This window comes from Malaclemys terrapin, chromosome 4 (assembly GCF_027887155.1).
Source record: "Malaclemys terrapin pileata isolate rMalTer1 chromosome 4, rMalTer1.hap1, whole genome shotgun sequence".
NCBI lineage: Eukaryota > Metazoa > Chordata > Testudines > Emydidae > Malaclemys > Malaclemys terrapin.
Window position 1 is genome coordinate 38,269,313 of NC_071508.1, and position 24,174 is coordinate 38,293,486.

The 24,174-nt window shown below is 42.9% G+C and overlaps 1 protein-coding gene across 1 annotated transcript in view; it reads left to right on the top strand.

Moving 5' to 3' along the window:
- LOC128836108 (sodium/hydrogen exchanger 10-like) overlaps window positions 1-24,174 on the top strand; it is a 234,686-nt gene that overhangs the window by 41,071 nt on the left and 169,441 nt on the right. The window contains exons 8-10 of the mRNA XM_054026125.1: window positions 7,095-7,238; window positions 10,031-10,202; window positions 14,736-14,817. Of these exons, the coding sequence (XP_053882100.1) occupies window positions 7,095-7,238; window positions 10,031-10,202; window positions 14,736-14,817 (398 nt within the window). The remainder of the gene's footprint in view (window positions 1-7,094; window positions 7,239-10,030; window positions 10,203-14,735; window positions 14,818-24,174) is intronic.

Below are 24,174 nucleotides of genomic sequence, written 5' to 3' on the forward strand. Positions count from 1 at the left end.
TTGTTGCTACTTATGTGTCAGAAGGGGGAACTGTGTTTATAGGCAGACTAACCTGATCAATAGTGGACCATACAAATGGTCCCTGATTTAGATGCTCTTCCAGTGGGGTGGTTCATTCATAATTAAAAAACAAACAAAGTAGTGTTCTGGTTAAAACACAGAGAAAAGTTGCCTTAATCCCTTCTGGCTCTGTGGAAGGAGCTTAGCTCGAGGTTCTTCTTCAAGGAGTGTCCCTAGGGGTGCTTCACTTTAGGTGTTCATGTGCCCCTGTGCGTGTAATCGGAGATTTATAGTAGCAGTGCCTGTTTGGGTCGCACATGCACGGTCCCCGTCTCGCGCCGCCTCAGGTGGTTATCTGGCGCTGTGCGACCAACTCCCTCTCAGTTCCTTTTCTACTGCCTTTGGCTTGAGTCGGAGCATCTAGCAGCACCTCTGTGCCTAGTCTTATTACCATAGTTTTCACTAGTTAGATTTAATTCTTGCTCTTTATAGTTAATTATTTCTCCTCTTCTTCCCCATTAAATTTATTTTCTCTCTCACAAAAATTGTTTTTTTTTCAGACCAGAAGTTTAGGTTTCCATTGTTAACTGTTAGAGTAGACTATTAGTTTTTCCCCTTATGGGGGGAAACACTCCTCTGAGGGGCATCCCCGGTTCCCTGGGTTTTAAACGCTGCCTCACCTGCAGACTTTCAGTACCTGTGTCTGACAGGCACTCGCAGTGTGTTCACTGCCTCGGCGAGACACACATACCTCAAAAATGCTCACAGTGTCACAACCTAAAAACCTGGATCAGGAAAGCGAGAGACCTGCAATTTTAAAGTCCACCTGACGGAGAAGTCTCTCCGGCCGGCATCTGAGCCTGAAGCACAGACCCCACCTGTCAGCGATCCTTCCTCCATGGCTCAGACTAAAGATCATCCCTCTAAGAAGGTGGCAAAAAGTGGGCCAGAACTTCCCCGGCTCGGGAATCTGCCAAAAAATGGTGTTCCCCAAACTAGCAGACCCCATTGGTACCAAGTGCACTGGCCTTCTCCATGGCTGAAGTAGTGGGACCCTCCGGTACCGTGGGTACCAAAAGACTCCAAGCAGGCTTGTTCTGACATGGGCAGTAAGGGAAAACCGAAACCCCATGCTTTGGCAGCGACGGAGCTGATTAGACACCTGACGCTGAGCGGCTCGGCACCGCTGCAGACCATGGCGCAACCTTCTGTTGGTATAACGCAATCGGTGTACGCATCAACACTGTCAGTCATGCTGCAACAGTCGGTACTGACTGCTACACCTTGAAAGGCACTGATGCTACCGGCACCACAGCAATTCCTGCACCAGAAGGACCTAATGATCACCTCAATGCCAGAATCTCCTATTTTCAGCGCCGATGTCACTCAGGCATGTTTGGTACCGGGCCACCTCACCACTCTACCTCGATCTGCTCCCCCGTTCTCGAGTGATGAGGATGAGGACGAAGGGGAAATATAATCTTCACACCATTCTTCTCCCATCTGCACGCCTACCAGCCCAGATCAACTGCCTCAAAGGGGATATTATACTGAACCCAAAGATTGACACTGGTATGGGCACCCATAGATACCACTGATGCCTTTTCCACTACAATGGACTTATTGGAGCTGATGGGCGGCATACCCCCCACAACACCACAAATCTCCCAGCCCACCCAGGTTGTGCGCCTGTCATTCACCCTCACCTTTGGTACTGGGACCATCTGAGCTTCCAGAAGAGGTGGCTGAGGAGGAGGCTGAGATCTCTGAGCAGGAGATGGCACAAGCACTCCACTTTTCATCATCTTCCCCCGACAACACTATCATGCCCCACCTTCCAATACAGGAGATGATTGCAAACAATTTCAAGACCTTGACAAGAGAGTTGCGAGCTCATTGGATGTTTTACTGGAAGAAGTCCAGGAAGCACAATATAAACTCCTAGACAGCTTACAGACATCAACGTGTTCCAAAATCGCTCTACCCACAAATGACCCGATTATGGAATCAGTTAAGTCAATTTGGCAGACCTCAGCAACAATCCCACCCATGTGCAAGAGGTCTGACAAAAAATATTATGTGCTGGCAAAGGGAATGGGGTTCCTCTTCTCGCACCCCACACCGAATTCCTTGCTGGTGGATGCAGTTAACAAATGGGGCAGACAACAACACCGCAGAAACATGCCTTACAATAGAGATTGGAAGAGGCTTGACCTATTTGGCTGTAAGGCCTACTTCTTGGCGACTCTACATGTTAGGATCAACAATTTCGAGGCATTAGTTGCCAAACATGACCATACTAATTATTCAAAGCTATCAGACTTTATTGATTTTTATTCCTGAGGAGAAAAGAGAGCAGTTCATGTCCATTATCTTGGAAGGACACCTTATAGCCAGGACAGCATTGCAGGATGCCTTGGACTCCGCAGACACAGCAGCAAGGTCTGCAACCACTGTGGTAGTGATGAGAAGAGCATCTTCGTTACACCTCTCTGGGTTCCCCTGAGAGGTGCAATCGACAGTTGAAGATCTTCCATTCGAAGGGCCTAAACTCTTTGCAGCCAAAACAGATGAGTCGCTCCACACACTCAAGGACTCAAGGGCAACGTTGAAGTCCCTGGGCATTTATACACCTAAGATCAAGAAAAGGCAGGGCAGATATTATGCCTGACAGAGTTTCCGGTCCATTTACTACATGCAACCACACAGACAATATGAACAATGAGGGCGGAAACAGAGATCCACGAGGAGGAGATAGCCTCCACCTCAGCCTGCTACGTCTCAACAACCAACCTCAAGGCAGCAATTTTGAGACTTTGGTTGAGGGCCCGAGACCCCCACATCTTTCAGAATCACAAGATCAGATTGGACAAGTCCAAAGTCATCCTGATAGCCCCCATATGGCCTCAACAAATGTGGTTCCCTTACCTTCTCAGAATGGTGGTGTGCCAACCAAGCACTCTTCCTCTTCTACCTCATCTCCTTTCTCAGGATGCAGGCCATATCCTTCACCCAGACTTAGAAAGACTATATCTTAAGGCATGGTTCTCCACGGCTCTGAGGACCTGAAATGACATGCTCAGAGGAAGTACAAAACATTTTATTAAATAGTCACAGAACAACCACCCGTCACATATAGCTATACAAATGGAGACGATACAATACCTGGTGCCAGAAAAAACAGATCACAGCAATCTCTTCCTTGTTACCTCTGATACTGGACTACTTGCTGGAACTTAAGAAATCGGGCCTCTCCATGAGCTCAGTCAGGGTGTACCTCTCAGTTATCACAGCATTCCACCACAAGATGGACGACTTATCCATTTTTGTGCACCCAATCACCAAGCGTTTTCTCAAAGGCCTCAGCAAACATTTACACTGAAGTATGGATCACTTGATGATTACCTGTTGTGTTCATTCCCCCTGAGGCACCTGGCATTGGCCACTGTTAGAAGACAGGATGCTGGGCTAGATGGACCTTTGGTCTGACCCAGTATGGCCACTCTTATGTTCTTATGTTCATTACAGAGAAAAAAATATAAAAACCATGAAAGAACCTACAGGCATGCAAAAGCTTACCAGAGGTCACCCATCAATCTTATGGGGGCCTTGTAGGCCAAAGTCTTTCCAACCGTTCTGTGTGTGGGACCTTGGACAGGAGGTCACCTCTGTTTGCTCGATGAGAAAGAAGGCCTTGATCTGGCTTAAATGCACCCTTTTTATGACCAAAAGCCCTTTCTTTGTCTGTTGGTCTCTGGAAAAATCCCATATATGCAAGCCTCCCCAGGGGCTGGTACCTCTTTGTGGGGGTTTACAACCTGAGTATTAATCTGAATCACCCCCCACTGTTCTTAGCTCCTGGCGGAACTGTGGCATCCCTTTTCTTCCCTCTCCCCACCCCGCCCCGCCCTGCCCCAACATTCATGCACTTAATACAATATGGTCCCCAATGAGATTGCAAGCAGTTGCAATATTTATCATACTTTCATTACATTTCCTCCTGTGATGCTTCTTTGTAATCATGCTATTTGGCAGTCTCAGTTAAATGAGTTATCAAAGGCATCAATTGCTATGACATCCAGGGCAATAGTGACTCTCCCCAAATATGTAAATTAACTGGAGGGAGGGAGTGAGGAGTGGCTGATTTGTCTCTGATGTCACAGTGTTCATGGGCGCCAGCTTCTTCCAGGCCCTGGGGGTGCTCAACCCCCATTCTGTCCCCAGTCCCACCCCCTTCCCCCAAGCTCCCACTCCCGCCCTGCCTCTTCCCATCCCATTTTGTAGTTGTGCATTTGCTTTCTCCTTCCTAAGTGTAGAAATTTGCTCTTATCTCTGAATTTCATCTTGTTGATTTAAAACCAGTTCTCCAATTTGTCAAGTTTGAATTCTAATCCTGTCTTCCAAAATGTTTGCAGCCCCTCTGAGCTTGGTGTCATCGACAAATTTTGTAAGCATGCTTTCCATTATCCAAGTCATTAATGAAAATATTGAATAGTGCTGGACCCAGGACAGATCCCTGTGGGACCCCACTAAATACATCCTCCCAGTTTGATGGGAAACCATTGATAACTACTCTTTGAATGTGGTCTTTCAACCAGTTATGCACCCACCTGTAGTAATTTCATCTAGACCCTATTTCTGTAATTTGCTTAAGAGAATGTCATGTGGGCGTGTGTCAGAAGCCTGACTAAAATCACAACTACAGCTTCCGCCTATCCACTAGGCCAGTGGTAATCAACTCAGAGATCTTCCAAGGGGTACATCAACTCATCTAGATATTTGCTTAATTTTACAACAGGCTACATAAAAAAGCACTAGTGAAGTCAGTACAAACTAAAATTTCATACAGACAACATGAGAAAGTCAGCAATTTTTCAGTAATAGTGTGCTGTGACACTTGTATTTTTAGGTCTGATTTTGTAAGCAAGTAGTTTTTCAGTGAGGTGAAACGTGGGGTACACAAGACATATCAGACTTCTGAAAGGGGTACAGTAGGCTGGAAAGGTTGAGAACCATTGCATTATGCCATATAAAGGACTTGAAAATTCTCAATGGTTCAGGAATCAATTTGTCAGTCTTAGGACTTAAGATAGTTTTGAGTCTAAGAGATCACATTTGGGGAAAGAGAGAGAAACGTTTTTGTGGTAGGATGGTGTGAATAAAATATGGTAGCTGTTTAAAGCCGCTCACAGATTTGGAATGAAACATTAAATCCCAAAGAGATGTATTAGTGGATAAAGCATAGGTGAGATGGTTAAAGGAGTATGTTTATCACATGGCTGAATAATATGTCTCATGCATATCACTTCCATTTGTATTTGACTCCATAGTTAAGGTTGTGTTTTGTGTTTAAAGCAGCTATTCAGCCTCCTTATTATGTATGAAGAAGACAGTGTATCCTTTCAAGACTTACACTAGTTAGCAATTTTCTGAAAATTTACAAATTAATTGTGTGTTTAAAATTCATTTTAAAATGGATATTTTGAGAAATTTAGCTTTCAATGTCAGATCTTTTTTTGTCCAGAATGGTCCTAATAACACAATGCTGCACACTCTTCAACCTTTCCATACTTAAAAACACATTCTCTTAAAGCGGCAAACTCCAGATGCCTGTAAGAAAAGTACAGAATTCCCCAGAATAGGCAGATGTGTGATAATCTGCTGTCATGAAGAAGTCCTCTCTTAACCTCCAATAGTTAGAAGTTGGCTTAAATAATGAAGTATGAGGTTTTATATTATTAAAGAAAAAAGTTTTTGAAAGATTTACTATACAAAATCTGGATATTATTGTATTCCATATAAATGACTTTGACATTCCCCAGGGTACAATCTGGACTGCTGAATAGCTGTGTCTCCTCAGTTCTCCAATCTGAGGCACTTTTTACACTGCTTTACTAGTGAACAGCTACTCTTGGCCCATTAACACACAGCCTTCAGAGTGTAACTTGCTCCCAGCTACACAGCATTGAGTGCTACTAGCTAGCCACTCATGAATTGCACTGCAGAAGAATACCAGCAGATTCCCACTCCCAGACTTTCCCCCAGAAGTGTGTATCTTGTACTTCTCAGTACTCTCCTGAACAATACAAACTCATAGAAAGTCCATCATTTCATCTAAGGAAAATGATATGGACAAATCTTGATATCCCAAGTGATGGTTCTCAAACACTTAAATCCAAACACACAGGTTTAGATAAAACAAGAAGATAAATTTATTGTGCATAAAAGTCAGGATAGAAAAGAAAAGAAAAGAAAAGAAAAAAACCAAACAAACTAATACCCAACTTAACAGGTTAAGTGAACTTAAAAGCTTAAAAGCAAAAGGTTTTTCTGACCATAAGCTGTAGTAAATTTCATAGGCTGGGTCTCTTTGCAGCCTTGGACGCCTCCCCCTTAGTTCAATGTCCTCCAGGTATTCATTTATGTTATCAGCAAAGGGATGGGAGGAGAAAAGGTGAAGTGGAGGACATTGTCTCACATTTTTATACCACTCTCCCCTCTTTGAGGATTACCCCAAGCTGCGATGTAGGCGACATGCAGTCTGTTGCCGACGTGAGGTATGAACCATCCCTGTGATGAAATGTACATTTCTTGTTTACACCTTCCTGCCTGCTGGTGAATGGCTGCTTTAAACCTGGCTGGGGCCAGTGTGTCTTTGTTTCTGAAAAACTGGTTTTATGGGTATTATCCAGAATTATAGCATATTACAGTAACAATCATATAGTAGAATTTATAAATTAATATACAATGCTGATATACATGTTTTACTCAGACAATAATGTTCAGGAGATTGTAACTTTTCATATGATACTTCACAAGGTATACTTTGTACAAAATTTATCATAGTCCTGTGAAAGGGGTGAACATAGGGGTGTGGCTGCCAATCCCTCTTTGAATCTTGTTAAATTCTTGACCCTTGGTGATATACTGTAACAATATGTTCCAGATAATAGCAGGCAATAGCAGATAATAGCTTCCAACTACAGTAGTCTGGGAATAATCAACCAATATGAGGATTACATTAATGTTTATTCTGAAATGAAGACTAGTGCTGTGTTTTTTATAATCTATCTCTGTGCTTTTCTTTAACATAGGTTCTGGTCAATGCTGACAGTTTGGGCTCATATTATGATATTCATTATAACTGGAATTGTGATAGCTGTAGAAGCCTTTCCACATGTGACTATTCATGATTTGTTTTATATCTTAACATTCTATCTTGCATTGAATCTTATAAGGTAAGGACTACTGTTTGCCCCTATGTAGGACAACCCTCTGCTCCATCCCCCTGCCTTTTTAAAATCATGATTGCACATATTGCTTTACAAATATTGAGTTATCTGTTTTATGATGTTTTAAACTGCATTGCATTTTCTTTGTTTATGTAGGCACTGGCATGTTGGGGTGCTTTCAGAAATACAATTTTATGTTTATTTTAGATTTTATTTAACACTAACAGCAATAAGTTCAGCTTCTAACAGTAATTGCTGGAATTACATTAATGCTTAGCATTTTGTGGGCTTGCAGGGTAACCTTGTTAACAGGATTCCTTTGCTAAATCATGGGCTGAGTCTGATCAGTTGCCTTATAGAGAATATTTGAACTCTCATGGCCTGGTTGTATAAGAGGCAAAGAGGAGGTTCTACAAAATTTTGAATGGTAAAATTGTGTGGTAGACAGCTTAAGTAATTCAAGCTGCCATCATTCTGTGGTTGAGTCTGTTGGGACAAAATATCAGATTTTGTGGATAAAATCATATGGATTGGGAATGAACTGTCTGCTTCTATGGCTGCAGAAAGGAATCTGAAGGGGACAAATGCTATATCTTCTCTGTGTTTAGTCTGTGACTTGTGAGGAACTAGCAATTTTGGGAGCACTTTGTTCCAAAATCATGTCTTTTGCTCTGAGTAGTTCTTGGCCGGTGAAGGCCAGTAAGGAAGTACTGGGTCCATTGCTAGCAGAGAAAGGCAGCATTTCCCTTAGAACAAGGACATGATGCCAGCTTCTCTGAAGGTAGCTGCTGTGGGACTTTTTGGTCAAACAAAAAACCCCACCAATAGTACAACAAAAACCACTGACAATCTGGCTGACTATCAGCCAGTATCCAAATTCGATTCTCAATCAAATTTATAGAGAAGTTTGCAGTAAGACCACTCTCATAGTACTTAAATGCCTTGGATCTATTTGACTCTTGGCAGTCTAGGTACAGACCTAGATATGGGGCAGAAAATGCACTATTGTCACTGGTTGATTTTGATCTCCTGGTGGTGAATGAAGATCAAGTATCTATGCTAATATTGTTAGATCTATCAGTGTAACCCTTCTGCCCGTCAGAGTTGGCAGCAACAAGGGCTGGGTTCAATATCTAGGGGTTCTGTTTGAATAACACCATGCAAAATCGGCTCAAGCCCCCACCCAGTGACCTGGGACAATTACATACCACTCCCCTCTCTCAAGCACAGAGTCTGAGTGTAGCAAAAGCCTTTTAATAAAGGAGGGAAATAATGCGGCATTATGTTGGGGAAACACCACAAACAGGATTCATAACACAAACCATGAGCAAAAGACCCATCCCCAAGTAAGTTTGGCAGTGTCCTTTTCCCCTCAGGGTCTTAAGTCCAGCAACCCAAAAGTCACCCCCCCGCTCCCAGTTTCTGTACTTGGTCAGTGCAGCCCCCAGAGTTCAGAAGTTCATCTGCAGAGTTTACCTCCCAGCATGGGTGGAAGTGGGGGGAGGTATGGAGGGAATCTTACATGCTCCGCTGCTCGGGTTGATGGCCAATTGCCTGGCCTCTCCACAGGGTTCTGCTGCAGTCTTCACCGCCAGCTGCGCCTCTCCGCTAGCCGCGCCGCTGCACTATCCGCTCCTCTCCGCTAACCGTCCTGCTAGCAGCTCACCAACTTGTCTTCAGGCCCTCCCCCTACTTAACACAGCTCTCAGTGATCTCAGCTCTTAGTGACTTCAGCTCTCAGTGATTTTAGCTGGTAGTAGGGGAGCATCAGTGCTGGTGCACCACTAGCCCAAAAAGAAGAACAGGAGTACTTGTGGCACCTTAGAGACTAACAAATTTATTAGAGCATAAGCTTTCGTGGACTATGCTCTAATAAATTTGTTAGTCTCTAAGGTGCCACAAGTACTCCTGTTCTTCTTTTTGAGGATACAGACTAACACAGCTGTTACTCTGAAACTTGTCACTAGCCCAAAGTAGGTCTAATGCTTAGACCTAGGTATTAGTGATCTCAGCTCTGCAGCATGTAACAAGACTCCTAATGGAGTCAAAATTAGCTCTGTTATTACACAGGAGAGAGAAGAGGGGTCAAAGTGGTGTTTGGGGCCCATACTACCAGGTACAAATACCTGCTCCCCACCTCTCTCAATTCACTGGGTTTTGGAACCCATGTCCTTTGCCTAGCAAGTGCTACTTAGTTTAGGGCGAGTCCCTCCAGCATAAAATGCCAAGTACAGTTCTACTGTCCTTGATTCACATAACCAGGATAATAACACTTTATTGCTCCTGCCCCAATAACAAAGAGACTGGGGATCCCACAGCAGCCAAAGTGACCATTTGGGCAAGCAGTCCCTTCATGCTAGGCAGGGTGGGTGTGCCCATGCAAATGAGATCAGCCCCTGCAGTCCTTTTCCACAGCTCACCACCAGATGTCAGGGTAGAGCTCATTCTGACTCTGCTTACATCAGCTACCTTCAATACCATAGTTCATGAGGTAATATTGATTCACTTGCACACTGCATCAAAAGTGGATGCTGTTGCTTTTGGGTGGCTCTTCTTTCCCGGTTTAATGTTCCCATTGAATGGTGTGGGATCGTAGCTCCTCCCACTAAGCACTATTTGAAGTTCTCTAGTGTTCCATTTTATCTTCCCTGCTGTTCAACATGTGCATGGGATTGTTGGAGGGTTTGTATAAAGGTTTAGACTGCAATGCTTTCAATATGCTGATGACACCCAGCTCTATGTCTCTATCTCTGAACACTGATATTTTTGCTCATTATCTTATTCTTTTATTTACACAGAGGTCTAGTTGTTTTGTTCTTGAGCCCTCTTCTGAGCCGCCTTGGTTATGGATTTAACGGGCGCTGGGGAGCTGTCATTGTCTGGAGTGGAATGAGGGGTATTTTTACTTTGACTATGGCTCTTGGGATTAGCCAGTCAAAAGATCCGGGTACAGCAGCAATGAAGAGCATGGTAAAAAATTTTTTTAAAAGAGCTATCTACATTTTTTCCCCAAAACTTGTTCATAACTTGTACTAGATACATTTTGTTGGAATAAGTGATAAAAGAACTATAAGGACATTCAGGACCAGATTTTTCAAAGCAAGTCAGCCAAATATATTTGCATATGAGTAACCCTTGCATAAAATAACCAGCACAAGTACACACAGATTATTTAGGTACATAAAATTAGCACATTCAAATCTATTCATACCATTATATGGCTAACTTTGAAAATCTGGTCTGACTAATTTTGATTCATAATAGAAATATGCAGGTAGATGCTACTTTTTGTATTTAAAAATGCATTGCAGTTTAGTTTGTTTAAATGTTTATATATAATCTGAATTTTCACATACTATACAATGGGTCAATATTGTTTCATCAATACTTTCACTATACCTATGTAATTAACACAGAAATATTTTTACTACAGTTAGCTGTCCCTCTTAGAACTTTATGTGGACTCAGGTGCATCATGTGAACCTTTGTGAACTAATCCATTTTCTGCTAGGGATACTGTTATCTGGAACTGTGTTTGTTACAAGTGCTTATGGCTAAGATTTAAAAAAAAAAAAAAGCATGCTTGAAGTTGGGTCCTAACTCCATATTTAGGCACTCTGAAAATCAGGCCAGTTATTTAGTTATCTCTGGACTTAGGAGCCTGACTTTAGATATTCACTTTGAAAATTTTGTCCTATATTCCCTCCTGTGAAACTTTTGATGATTCTGGAACTGGAGCCTCCATTGTTAGATGTCTCTCTATTGTCTTGTATTTAGAACTGTGGTGGTACCAGAATTTAAGATATCAAAAATGAAAATCTCTGCCTCCAGCATTGATGGTATCATTGTTTACTCTCATGTAAGATCTGAAACTCTCTCTGTTTCTGTACCTCAGGGATCTGCTCTTCCTTTAGAGGAATTTTATTCACCTGTATCCTCAGCTCTGTATGGTAGTAAGGAGTCCTTCTCCAAGGATGTTTTTGCCTTCATCTAGGCAATCTCGATGGAAATTCTTCTCACTTCAGATTTCATGCTTTACAGAGGTCTTGTTCCATGGATCCCATCCTTTTATGACATCATATGCCTTATCTTATGGGGCACAAATGTGGCCATTTGACCCTCACCTTTTCCCATCAGCTCCTTAGTCAGCTGAATCAAGTTGCAGGGGGAAATAGTTGCTTTCTAAGAATCCTGCTGGAGACTCTCAGTTGTCTTGTCAGGAGCTCTTAAGAACCTGCATCACCAGGAATCTCAGAATGAGCAGCAAGGCCTTGTGGAGGAATATGAGGACCAACCTACCCCTTTATCCATATCCTCAGTATCACCTGATGAGGCTGTGACACCATCAAATATGTTAACTGTAGATTACTTCAGGACCTCCTTAAAAGGATGGTGGACATACTAGACATTCCTTTGGAATTGTCTAGTAGAGAGATCATTAATTGTTTGATTTTTTTGCACCTGATATCCCAGGATCAATTAGCCATGCCTATTAATGAAGACATCCTTGAACTTGCTAAAAACTTGTGGTGGACTCTTAGTGCCTTGTCTTGGCTGTATCTTAGAGGGCAGATCTTGGGTACCAAGTTCCTCCGAAGGCGTTTGAGTACTTTTTTATACATCTGGTACCTGGATTGCTTTTTTAAAAAATGGCTCATGAAAAAATTGAAGTTGCCTGGGCTTTCTAGGTGTTCCCCAAGAGATAAAAGACCTAAGAAGATGAGGCTTTTGGAGAGGAACGATTATTTATCTGCTTTCTTGCAGTTTTGTAGGCCAATTATCATGCCTTGTTGGCTAAATATGATTTTAGGCAATGGGCAATGGTTTACATATGTCTGAGAGGCTTTCTTAAGAACCCAGAGATGAGGACATTTAGGAGCCAGCAGGGAAAATGGCTGTCTAGATCTGGCGCTCCTGCTCAGCTCCACTAAAATTCACTGACATCTGCTATTATTCTAAGGCCACAGTTTTTATCTCAAAGTGGTTCATCCTGCTCTTTAACATCTTAGTTAGCAGATTTTAGCAGATGGACCTGTTTTTGGAACACCCTTTCCTCCCCTTACTCTCTCATCACCCTCCACCCCAAACTACAAGGAAGCAGAGGCTCTCTGACAGCCCTATGCAGGGCAGCATGACACCACTTGCAGAGGAGGTCCCTCTGCCTGGGCCCTTGATCAAGTCTATAAAATGCTAACGCAGATATTTGAAGAGCAGATTCTGCTTAGGAAAATGTCAGAGGATATCTCTGAAATTAAAGCCATGACTGAAACACACCGGGTCAGTTTGCAGGGACTATCCTTCCAGGATTGGGGAGGCTGAGAATCACCAGAGTTAAAGGGAGCCAAAGAAGTTCCCACCTCAGTGCTGTATCCCGCGTATCTGCCATCTTGCCAATATGTAAATCGAGGCAGAACCATCAGACACTCGCAGACTGAAATCAACACACCACATCCCACTGATCAGGACTCCGACCAGTCTTGGTGCCATAGGGGACAGTATCTATATTGTATCCTCTCACTGTGGCAGCAGGGTTGATTGATTTGGCTAACAAACTGTGCAAACTGAGGTTGGACAGCTATCAATCCAATCTCCTGACTCCATTTCTAATAATGGTTATGGAGTTTTGTTTTACTGGTTTTGTGATTGTGTGCTGCATCCACTCCTATATGCAGCTTACATGAAATGTTGCTTCAGATCATTTTGAATTTCTTGCTAGAAGTTTTCCAGGAAAGGTAACACCTTACAAATCCATGCTTCAGACGTATCTGATATCCGTGGGCCTATCACCAGGAAAAAAAATATGGTCTCAGATGTATTTGAAATATTTGTTCTGCTCTTCAAATTTAAAAGGGCACTTGCACTGACTAATGCACCTTCAATGGGATTTGTCCTTTGTTTTACAAGTTTAATGGGCTCTCTTCTGATACATTGGGAAAATAAAAAATTGAATTGCTTTCTCTAAAGGTGGCATTTGTAGAGACATTCATTTCCATTCTGAGGGTTAAGGAACACCGTTTCCTAGTTATCTGTCCATCTCTTGAGTTCTTTCAAGATAGGGATGACCACCAAGGAGACATGTGGACTTAGTGGGTCAGGATTTCACCCAGGATTTCAATGGGTCATGGTCACTTTTCGGATCCTGACAAGTTTATGTCTGGAGTGAATCCTGAGTTCCACATGAATCAAACCATTATTCGCTTCATTTTGAACCTGGACTTTGACTTCTCTCAGCAAAAAAATATTCCTTGTGTGTGAAAAGGGCTTTGAAGTTTTCTCTCTCCTGTATTCACAGTTTTAATGAGGTAAAAGTTTTTTTGTTGTTTTAAGGGTGACAATGAGAAAAAGCAGCTACCAAGATACTGGTTAGGACATGCTAAGCCCTTGATCCTTGAGTTAATGTAGTGCCACTCTTCTATACTTTGGAGGGTTAAAGGCATCTGCATAGTTGCTATTTGGCTATCTACAGATTGCAATATGTCACTACCAGCTAGATTTCTCCTCCTCAGAGAACATTTCTGTTGATCAGAATGTGCTTACATGTACCATGTAAAGTAAGCTACAAGTAACATTTTAAGGTAATCTCTGATGGTCTGCTCACTACATCTATCATATGTTCATTCTGTTTCTCTCTATTAGTAAGATGGGATAAGAGGGATGTGTAACAAAGGCAAATTACTTGTTTGTAATTCCTTTTGTTGTAGTCTTGTTCCCTCCTACACCTCCTTGGTCCTGGGTGCTACTTGAGAGTGTGGGTGGGTTTTTGTTGTTGTTTTTCTTTGAGGGGTGGGGATGAGGGAGTTTTTTTTTTTTTTTTGACCTACCTGGTTGTTCCTTGTCTTTTGCTCTTGAATAGTCTTACTAGAAAGAAATGGATGCACTGGTGTTTTTATATACCAATCTTACAATCTTGTTTCCTGCTAGTGGGGTTATAATGTTATCTCTTCATACTTTCTTCCTCTTGGTAGAATGGGGAAAAAAACAGTACAAAAGAAAGGTAGTATGATCCAGTGGTTAGGGCACTACCCTGGGGCTTGGGAGATCTGGATTTGATTCCCTGCTCCACCACAGACTTCCTCTGTAACTTTGGACAAGTCCCTCAGTGCAACGGGGATGATAATACTTCTTTAATTCATGAGGTGTTGTGAGGATAAATACATTGAGAAATGAAGTGCTTTGAGATATACTAATGAAAAACATTATTAAATACTTAAAAATATTATTATAAAAAGGAATTACTTTTAACTTAATTTTCCTTATTTGGACATTCTGACAACCATGAAGAACATATGGTTAAATTTAGCAAAATTATGAATAAATAAAAACATCCACTATTTGAAGATACACAGTTGTGTTGCGCTGTTGAAGATGATGTCAGCAAAGGCATTGTTTACGGAAAATATGTAGAGTACCTCACTGTTCAAAATAATTTGCATTTTACTTTATACTACTGATGATAACACTGATTTGAAGTGGTGACATGCTCTCTTTGTTTTTCTGTTTTAGATATTACTGCATGCAGGAACAGCATCATTAATGACTTTGATGATTAATTCTACCACGGTGAAAAAGCTGGTTACAACATTGGGTAAAACACACCTATTGATATTGGGGAGGGAAGGAAAATATTAAAAATAACATCTTTGATATTCAGTTAATTTATAAAATTTGCTTTGTTCAGTTCTGGCCTATTTGGTGGATATTAGATTGAGTGCACTAGTGTAATTTTATTACTTTTTACAGTGCATTCTGCATGGATATATTAATTGGACAATTAACACAAAATAGTAAAATATATAAAAATCACAAAACAAGGCATGATATAAGAGTTATCAGAATTGAGTTCACTATAACTCAGTACCATTTTTGCAGCAGTACCTCTTTGTACAGACATTTAAAATTCAGTTACCTGAGAGCTAATTGATTTATCTGAGAGCTAATTGATTTAAATCAATGTTTTTAAGGTTTGATATATTTAATGAACTCTCTTTAACAAAATTTTCTACATATCTGCATTCCTTGCTTTGTCCAGTAGTGAAAATACCCAAAATTATTTAATGATAAATTGTTTGTCAAGGATTTCCCTGTCACATAACAGAATTCCTGGCAGATAACGTTGTGTCCACTTACTAAAGAGGAAGAAGACTACAAACAAAACAAACAAACAAAACAACCTATCAGACAAATGTGATTATAAAATCACCAGTACAGCAGCTTCTAGTTTAGCCCAGAAACTTCCACAGTTAAAAATCTGTAGTCCTCCATCCTAAACAGGCAGCGGGATTGAAAGTTGGATGGGGAGATAAGGAAAACTACAGCAAAGTACACACATTGTCCAGGAAGTAATTTTCTCTTGTATATCTCCTCTTCACCATTCTACAGCAGAATTTTGAAAAGAGAGCAGATGTATTGAGTAATACACATTTGAGAAGGAAGACTTACTTTACAAAGGAGGCTATTTGTGTTTAAAGGCTGTGTAGTGAGCCGGTGTGGCTCCCCGCCGCCCCGGAGATGGTCGAGCCCCGGCAAACTCTTGTACAGGCTGCTTTTGAAAACGCAGTCAAGTCCCTGCTTCTAGTGGCTAGTGAAGATGATGGACGGTCATGAAAAACAGTGTGACCAACTTAAGAGCCACAGCGCTTATTGATCTGTGAAGTGTAAAGTTAGCCTTCTCTTTTTTGATAGCCACTGAGGGAAGCTATTGCTTACACGGGAAGAGTTCATTAAAAATTTATTTTTACAGTTTTATATAACAGCAAAAATTATGACAAAGCAACCACTTTGTATTGAGTACTGACAATGTGCTGAATCATAGAATCATAGGACTGGAAGAGACCTCGATGGGTCATCTAGTTCAGTCCCCTGCACTCATGGCAGGACTAAGTATTAATGTTGTATAAACATCTGAAATATATGCGTGATATATCCTGACTTTAGTAAGGCTTTTGACCCAGTCTCACGTGACATTCTTATAAGCAAACTAGGGGAATATGGTATGCTGAAATTACTGTAAGATGGGTGCACAATTGGTTGAAAAACAGTACTCGAGTAGAGTTATCAATGGTTTGCTGTCAAATTAGAAGGATGTATCTGGTAGGTTCCCACAGGGTTCTGTCCTGAATCCGGTACTGTTCAATATTTTCATTAACAACTTGGATGATGGAGGAGAGTACACTTTTTTAAAATTTGTGGAGGACACCACGCTGGGAGGGGTTGCAAGCACTTTGGAAGACAGGATTAGAATTCAAAATGATAATGATATACTGGAAAATGGATGTGAAATCAATAAAATGAAATTCAGTAAAGATAAGTACAGAGTACTACACTTAGCAAGGAAAATTAAGTACACAAATACAAAATGGGGAATAACTGACAGGGCAGCAGTATCTACAAGAGGATAGAGATTAATTGTTCTCCACGTCCACCAAGGGTAGGACAAGTAGTAATCAGATTAATCTGAAGCAAGGGAAATTCAGGTTGGATGTTAGGAAAGACATTCTAACTATAAGGATAGCTAAGTACTGGAACAGGTTATCTAGGGAGGTTGTAGACTCCCCGTCATTGAAGGTTTTAAATAATAGGTTAGATAAACATTTGTCAGGCATTGTCACCATATACTTAATCTTGCCTCAGTGTGTCAGGGCAAGGAGATTGACTAAATGACCTCTTAAGATCACTTCCAAGCCCTGATTTGAGTCTAGATCAGGTAGTGGCTGAACAGTTGAAACATAAATAATATAGCAGTTGGTGGTAGAAGCTTCATGTTGATAAATTTTGTAATGATTATTTTTGAAAGACTTTGCAGAAGTATTTTGGTGAGTTAGTTTCATGCACAAGAAGAGGGAGATCATTCCAACAGTTGCATTGAAGAAAGCATCGAGGTACAATAGGGAGAAGTCTGGATTTGAGCTTTTCTACACTTGAAATTTGTTGCAGGTTAACTTGAGTTATTTCACGTAATTAAACCTACTTTGGAAGCAGGTTTGCTGAGTTGTGGGATGAGTTTATCTGCAAAGAAGTGTGTGTGAATGCATCCCCATCCCAAGCAACTGTTGTGATCTTATAAGTCCTCCTACTGGTATCCCACAGAGGTATTCCAGGTACCTGGATCAGCCTTTCTGCTTACTTGTGTGCCCTCTATTGTTCCAGGGTCATCCTGACTGGATGTCACCTCTCTTTTTAAGTGCTGTCCTTTGCACCTGACATCCAGGTGCTGTCCTTTGCATTTCCAGTTCATGGAATTCACATACTTGTGTCATACTCCTGATTATTAAGCAGTCATGCTTCACGTGTTAGTATAGTCCTGTGCTGAGGGCCAGGACTTAATTGCCCTTTGGGGAGAGGAGCATGTACAGACCACGCTGAATTCTAGCCACTGCAATGCACAAATATACAAGCAGCTATCCAAACAAATGGAGTAGGTCACCACCAGGACCCAAGTAAGTGCTGCATTAAGGGAAGGTACTCCAACTGGATTATAAGCAGGCCTCAAGTCATGCCAGAATGCCCCAGAACACCATTCCAGCATGCCAGAAATGTCTTCCAATTCTGTTACTTATGACTGATAGCACTGGAAGTGGATTCCAGCCCTTCCTTTTTTAGGACTACAGCACTTGTTATAAGACTGTGAAGGACAATAATAGGACCACTGGGAGAGCTTGTAGCTGCTACAATGAGTGAACCATGTATTTGTGAGAGATCCCACCAAACAATCACCGAATTGTATAGACACCACAAAGTACACCTCCACTGATGTCAAACAGGATGCAGACTAGGAGATTGCTAATGAAGTACTGGATATTGACCAGTGGACCAAGAGACAGATGCTGCTCCAGAGACCAAGGAGCAGCTGTCCAAGACACAACTAGAGGTTGCACTTGGATCGCCAGCAGAAATCCAACCAGTGGAGGGTGCAACTTCCAGTAAGTATTGTATGATACATTATATTACAACTTTATGGGAGGATTTAAACAAAGTTCCAGGTGTCATTAGAATGCTGCCAGATGTTGGTCTACCCTCTGCCTGCCTCCTGGGTTTTTAACCCCCCTTTTCTACCAGTTACTCAAAATAGTGGCCATGCGGGAGGGTGTACAAACTCTTCACCACCCTGTCCTTTTTAAAAAAGTAAACACACAACCATCACTTAAGCTTATTGTGTACTGCTCCACACACCCCTATCATGGCTTATTGATCTCTCTCATTCCTAGTCATTCCTCCCCAATCAAGCCTCTGCCTCCCCAGCCAAGATGGTGGCACTGCATGGGTTAACAAGGAGACAGTTTGAAGAAAAGGCACTTCTATAGTGTTGGCAGATACAGGAAAGAAAAAACAATAAAATTATTTCTCTGCCTCAGGGCTTTAGTAATACCATTAGCTTTAAGGCATTGTGCGGTATTATAAAATAAATCAGCTGTCACACTACACAAACATTTCTAAGAATAAAGACTATGGGTTACTGCAGAATTCCATTTCTCTTGCAGAGCACTTTGCGCTGATCTGATGGTGTTAAAAATGAGAATTAAACCACAGATAATGCTCTAATTTGGTATGGAGATTGCATGACTATGCAGCTCTTAGCACTGCCAAACTGAATAACTGGCTAAATAGGTGATTTATAGGGGTCAAGGGTATGTGTGTGTGGGGGGGAGTTTTGTGGAACACTGTAGCAGATACTGTGGAGAGAGGGGGTTGTATGATTCTCATGGCCTCCTTATCAGCATTATGGTACCAATCTCCTGCGTGATAGGAATAGCTAGGATTGTCAGGAGGGCTTTAAACAAACCATAGAAGGAGAGAGTGATAATGGGGCAATCATGACACAAACACCCAAATAAGAAAACCAACCTCAAGGCATCACGCATATTAACATATCCAAGCACTAAGGTGCATGTAAGGAACAGATTTTTAATTGTTTATATGCTAATGCTTGGTGCCTATACAATAAACAAGAAGAATTGAAGATACTCATGAGAAAAAAATATGACAATTTTGGTATTACTGAAACTTGGTGATGGCTCTAATAACGGGAACCTTAAAATTGATAATTACAACCTGTTCTGTAAGGAGAGAATGGGAAAACGAGAATGGCACTCAACATCAGACACCATTACCTGTTAGAGTCATAGATGATTCAGAATCATAGGACCTTGAGTAATTATGTATTAAAGTTCTAACTAGTAAAACTAAAGTTGGGGTACTGGTGGGTATCTCTTACAGATCACTTAATCTCACTAGAGAACAGGACAAACTCCTCCTTAAACATTTGTCTGTAATGTGTAGAAAGAAAAATCATTCTTCGAGTGCTTGCACATGTCCATTCCAATGTAGGTGTGTGCACACCCTGAGTAGAGTTGCCAGAATTTTTTCCCTTAGTGGTATCTGTTGAGTCAGCTCTAGTGCTGTCTGGTGCCATGCACTCATATTGCCAAGATAAAGGGCCCTGCCAACCCCATGGCCCCTCAGTATCTTTTTACTGCCTGTGACAGGGCGTTGGAACTGTTCTCTTTGTTTCAGCAAGCTTTTCCCAATGGTTTTTTCACTCTGTTTGCAGTATATATAGTTGATTTGGTTGTATGGTTTTTTTTTTTTAAGTTTTAGTTAGTAAATGTTTGGAGTTTTCTCCATCAGTTAGTGAAGTAGGTTCGTTTCTCAATGCCGGGGCATGCCTCTGTCACTGGGTTTCAAGGCCTGTGGCAAACCAGTGCCCTTGAGTGACCTGGACTCAAGTTGTCTCAAGGCCTTGGGAGAGACTCACATAAGAGATCACTGCCAGATCTGCAAGAACTTCAAATCTCACACAAAAAAGGACCAAGAGGCAAGACTGAAGGTTATTCTTATGGAAGCAGCTCTAAGACTCACTTTGGAACTGAGTTTCTCTGACTTGGCACCGAGTACCTCGGCATTGGTGCAAAGTGCTCCTCTCACTGTGTGAGAGTCTCTGCACCATTCCCCATTCCTGGTGCCCAAGAAGAAGCACAAGATGCAGCAATCTGAGAGGGGTCATTCCCCAGTGCTGAAGATGGCCAGGCATGGGGACTGGGACAGAGTGAGACAGGCTACACCTCAAACTCAGCACTGCAACAGCCGGTACCAGTGACCCGGGAGGCCCTGATGACTCCGGCACCAGAGGTACTGTCTTTGGGCAGACAGCACGGGACTCTTTCTCTTCAGTGATGGAAGGGGAGTTCTCTTCTCACCCGCAGAGCCACCTGTGCTACTCTCTGAGGCACTCCTACCCTGACATGACCCAAGCCCAGGGTTCCCTCTTACGCTCCTACTCAGTGGTCTCTGAGAGCAGAGTGCCACCACTGGCTAGACGATGCAGAGTCTCTCCTTCAGGTGGGAGCCATGGAAGAGATTTCACAAATCTGGAGATGAGAGGGGTTCTACTCCCGTTACTTCCTAATTCTGAAAGCTCAAGGTTCTCTTGGGCCTATTCTAGACCTGCACTACCTCAAGAACTTAAATCTCTGCGTAGTGTCCCTGACTTCCATCATTCCCTCTCTGGATCCTGGGGACTGATATACTGCCCTCAATTTAAAGGACGACTATTTCCACATATCGTTTTTCTGAGGACACAGACGGTTCCTCAGATTTGTCTTGAACCATACACACTACCAGTTTGCAGTACTTCCATTTGGCCTGTCGGCTGCTCCATGGGTCTTCACCAAATGTATGGCAGTAGCGGTGGCCTTCCTGAGGAGATGGGGAGTACAGGTCTTCCCATATCTTGACAACTGTGAGTCTAGAGGCCAGTCCAGGGTTCAAGTGGGGTCCAACTTCCACCTCATTCAGTCGATTTTCCAGGCCTTAAATTTACTAATAAACATTCAGAAGTCTACCTTCGTCCCAGTACAGAGGATAGAGTTCATCAGACCAGTACTCGACTCCACTCAGGCCAGAGCCTTTCTCCCAGGAGGCCAGTTTGAGGCGATCATAGCCCTGGTAAGGTCCCTCAAGGTCCACCCAGTTTCAACAGCACAGAGTTGTCTAAGACTCCTGGGCCACATAGATTCTTGCACTTATGTGGTGAAACATGCGCGCCTGCACCTAGACCCCTTCAGGCATAGCTGGTCATGGTGTACTTGCCAAGCTGTCACCATTTAGACTCGGTTCTCACTATGCTTCCCTGGATTGGTGGCTAGACCAGCGTATTATTTGTGCGGGAGTTCCCTTTTCACGGCCCCAGCCATCGATGTTCCTGGTCTTGGATGCGTTGGAACTGGACTAGGGAGCCTACTTGGGGCCCTTCAGGACACAAAGGCCTCTGGTCTCCAGAAGAGCTCTCTCTCCACATTGTCAGAGAGTTCAGGGCAGTTCAGCTGGCCTGTCAGGCATTCCTGCCTCACATTATGGGCAAGGATGTGTTGGTTCTTACAGACAGCACTACAGCTGTGCGCGCACTTCCCCCTTTGCCAGGAGGCAGTTTAGCTGTGGGAGTTCTGCATAGTGCATTCAATCCACCTCAAAGCTTCTCACCTGCCGGGAGTTCAGAACGAGTTAGTGAATCGCCTCAGTGTGTCTTTCTCCACTCACCACGAGTGGTCCCTTTGGCTGGACATCACAAGGGACATTTTCCAACTGTGGGGGACTCTCCAAATAGACCTATTTGCTACCTAGAACAACAGGAAGTGCCACCAGTTCTGCTCCATGTGAGGCCCACAGCCCAGGGTCTTTACAAATGCATTCCTGCTACCATGGATAGATCATCTGTATTACGCTTTTCCCCCATCCCACTAGTGCACAAGGTTCTGGTGAAGATCAAGCGGGACCAGGACCAAGTCATTCTCATAGCCCTGGCATGGCCCAAGCAACACTGGTTCACCACTCTATTAGATCTCTTGCTTGCTTCATCCAAACCTTAACTTTTCATCAGACTGTGTAGAAGCTCCATGGCTGACTATTGGAGAGCAAAGCTTGATCGGAACATGTTAGTCAAGTCCTGTTAGGTAGTAGGACACCCTCCACCAGGGCCACTTACCTTGCTAAGTGGAAGTGGTTCTCCTTCTGGTCTTCCCAATGCAGAGTTTTGCCATCACATTCTTCACTACAGCATATATTGGAGTGCTTCTTCCATTGGAAGCAACAAGGCCTAGCTATCTCTTCTGTCAGGGTTCACCTTCCAGCAATATTGGCCTTCCATTCCCCAGTCAACAAACACTCCATCTTCTCCTATGAGATGTCGATCCATTTCCTAAAGGACCTAGAGATTATCCCCCCAGGGTAGAGAACCAGTTCCTCCCTGGACCTAAACCTTGTCTTATCAAGAATTATGGGTCCCCCGTTTGAGCTGCTAGCCACGTCCTCATTAACACACCCTTCCTGGAAGGTGGCCTTTAGAGTGGCCATCACTTCAGCCAAAAAAGATTTTGGAGATTCAAGCCCTCACCTCAGAGCCCCCGTATATGATTTTCTTTAAGGATAAGGTGCAGTTGTATCTGCACCCTGCTTTCTTCCTGAAGATGGTTTCACAGTTCTATTGCAATTAAGCAATCTTCCTACCAGTTTTCTTCCCAAAACCACATGCGAATAGGGAGGAGCAATGTCTCCACTCTTCAGATGTCAGTTAGGCCCTAGTTCTACATAGAAAGGACCAAGCCGTTCTGTAAATCTACTCAGCTGTTCATAGCGGTAGCTGACAGGATGAAGGGCCTCCCTATCTCTGCTCAGAGAATTTTATCCTGGATCACATCCTGCATTCGCACATGCTACGATCAGGCAGGTCAGGTTACAATCAGGTTAGTTCTGCCTCCAACTGACCTAACTACTCATTCCATGAGATCGTAAGCTTCCTTGGCTGCTTTCCTAGTGCAGGTGCCTATTCAGGACATCTGCAGGGCAGCAACTTGCTCATCGGTGCACACGTTCTTGGTACACATCACCCAACAGGCCAGGGACGATGCCAGCTTTGGCCAAGTGGACTTGCAGTCAGCACGTCCATGAACTCTCAGCTCACCTCCTATACGACTGCTTGGGATTCACCTACATCGGAAAGGACATGTACAAACACTCGAAGAAGAAAAATGGTTGCTAAACTTCTGTACCTGTTGTTCTTCAAAATGTGTTGCACGTGTCCATTCCAAGACCCGCTTCTCCTCCCCTCAGAGTTGGTTGGAAGAAGGAACTGAGGGGGGCTGGGGTTGGCAGGGTCCTTTATACTGGCACTATGAGCGTGCAGCAACAGAGGGCACTAGAGCCAATCCAACAGATACAATTAGGGGGAAATTTTCCAGTGACTGTGCTCAGGGTGTGCACACTCCTACATCAACATGGACATGTACAACACATCTCCAAGAACAACAGTTACAGAAGATTAGTAACCGTTTTTTATCATGGATGACTTTAACCTGGGGGACATTGGTTCAATATTTTATGTAGCCAGTAATAAAACTTCCTTGCAGTTTCTAAAAATAATAGACAATGATTTATTAACATAGACAGTGATAGATCACTGTTGGAGTCCATTCTGATGGGCAAAGAATAGTTAATCACTGAGATAAAAATTACCAATCTCCTAGGTACCAGTGATCACAATCTGATGCCATTTGCCCTGTGTAAAGAGAATATAGCACTGTCACAGGGTTTCCTGCTTACTGCGAGGGTGCCTCCTTGTGGCACATCTTGGGATTAGCTCTTGATCTATTTGGTGCTTCCTCCTTTGGTTGCTCGCCTTGTGGTCAGTCTCTCTCTCTCTCTGGACTCAGTTGCTTCCTCTTTGTGGCTTGGCCTTCTGGTCATTATAGTTTTCCCCTTCCAGTCTCACTGGACTGGCTGTCTGAGTATTATTCCTGGCAGTCCTCTAATTCAAGGCTATGCCAGACCACCCCATACCACACCCTCTGCTATCTCCAGTACCTCACTGTCATGTTTTGGCGTTCAACCCTGACCAGTGAGAGGTTGTGTGTCATGTAACCCTGAGAGCTTTAAAATGCTCTGCTGCTGTAGC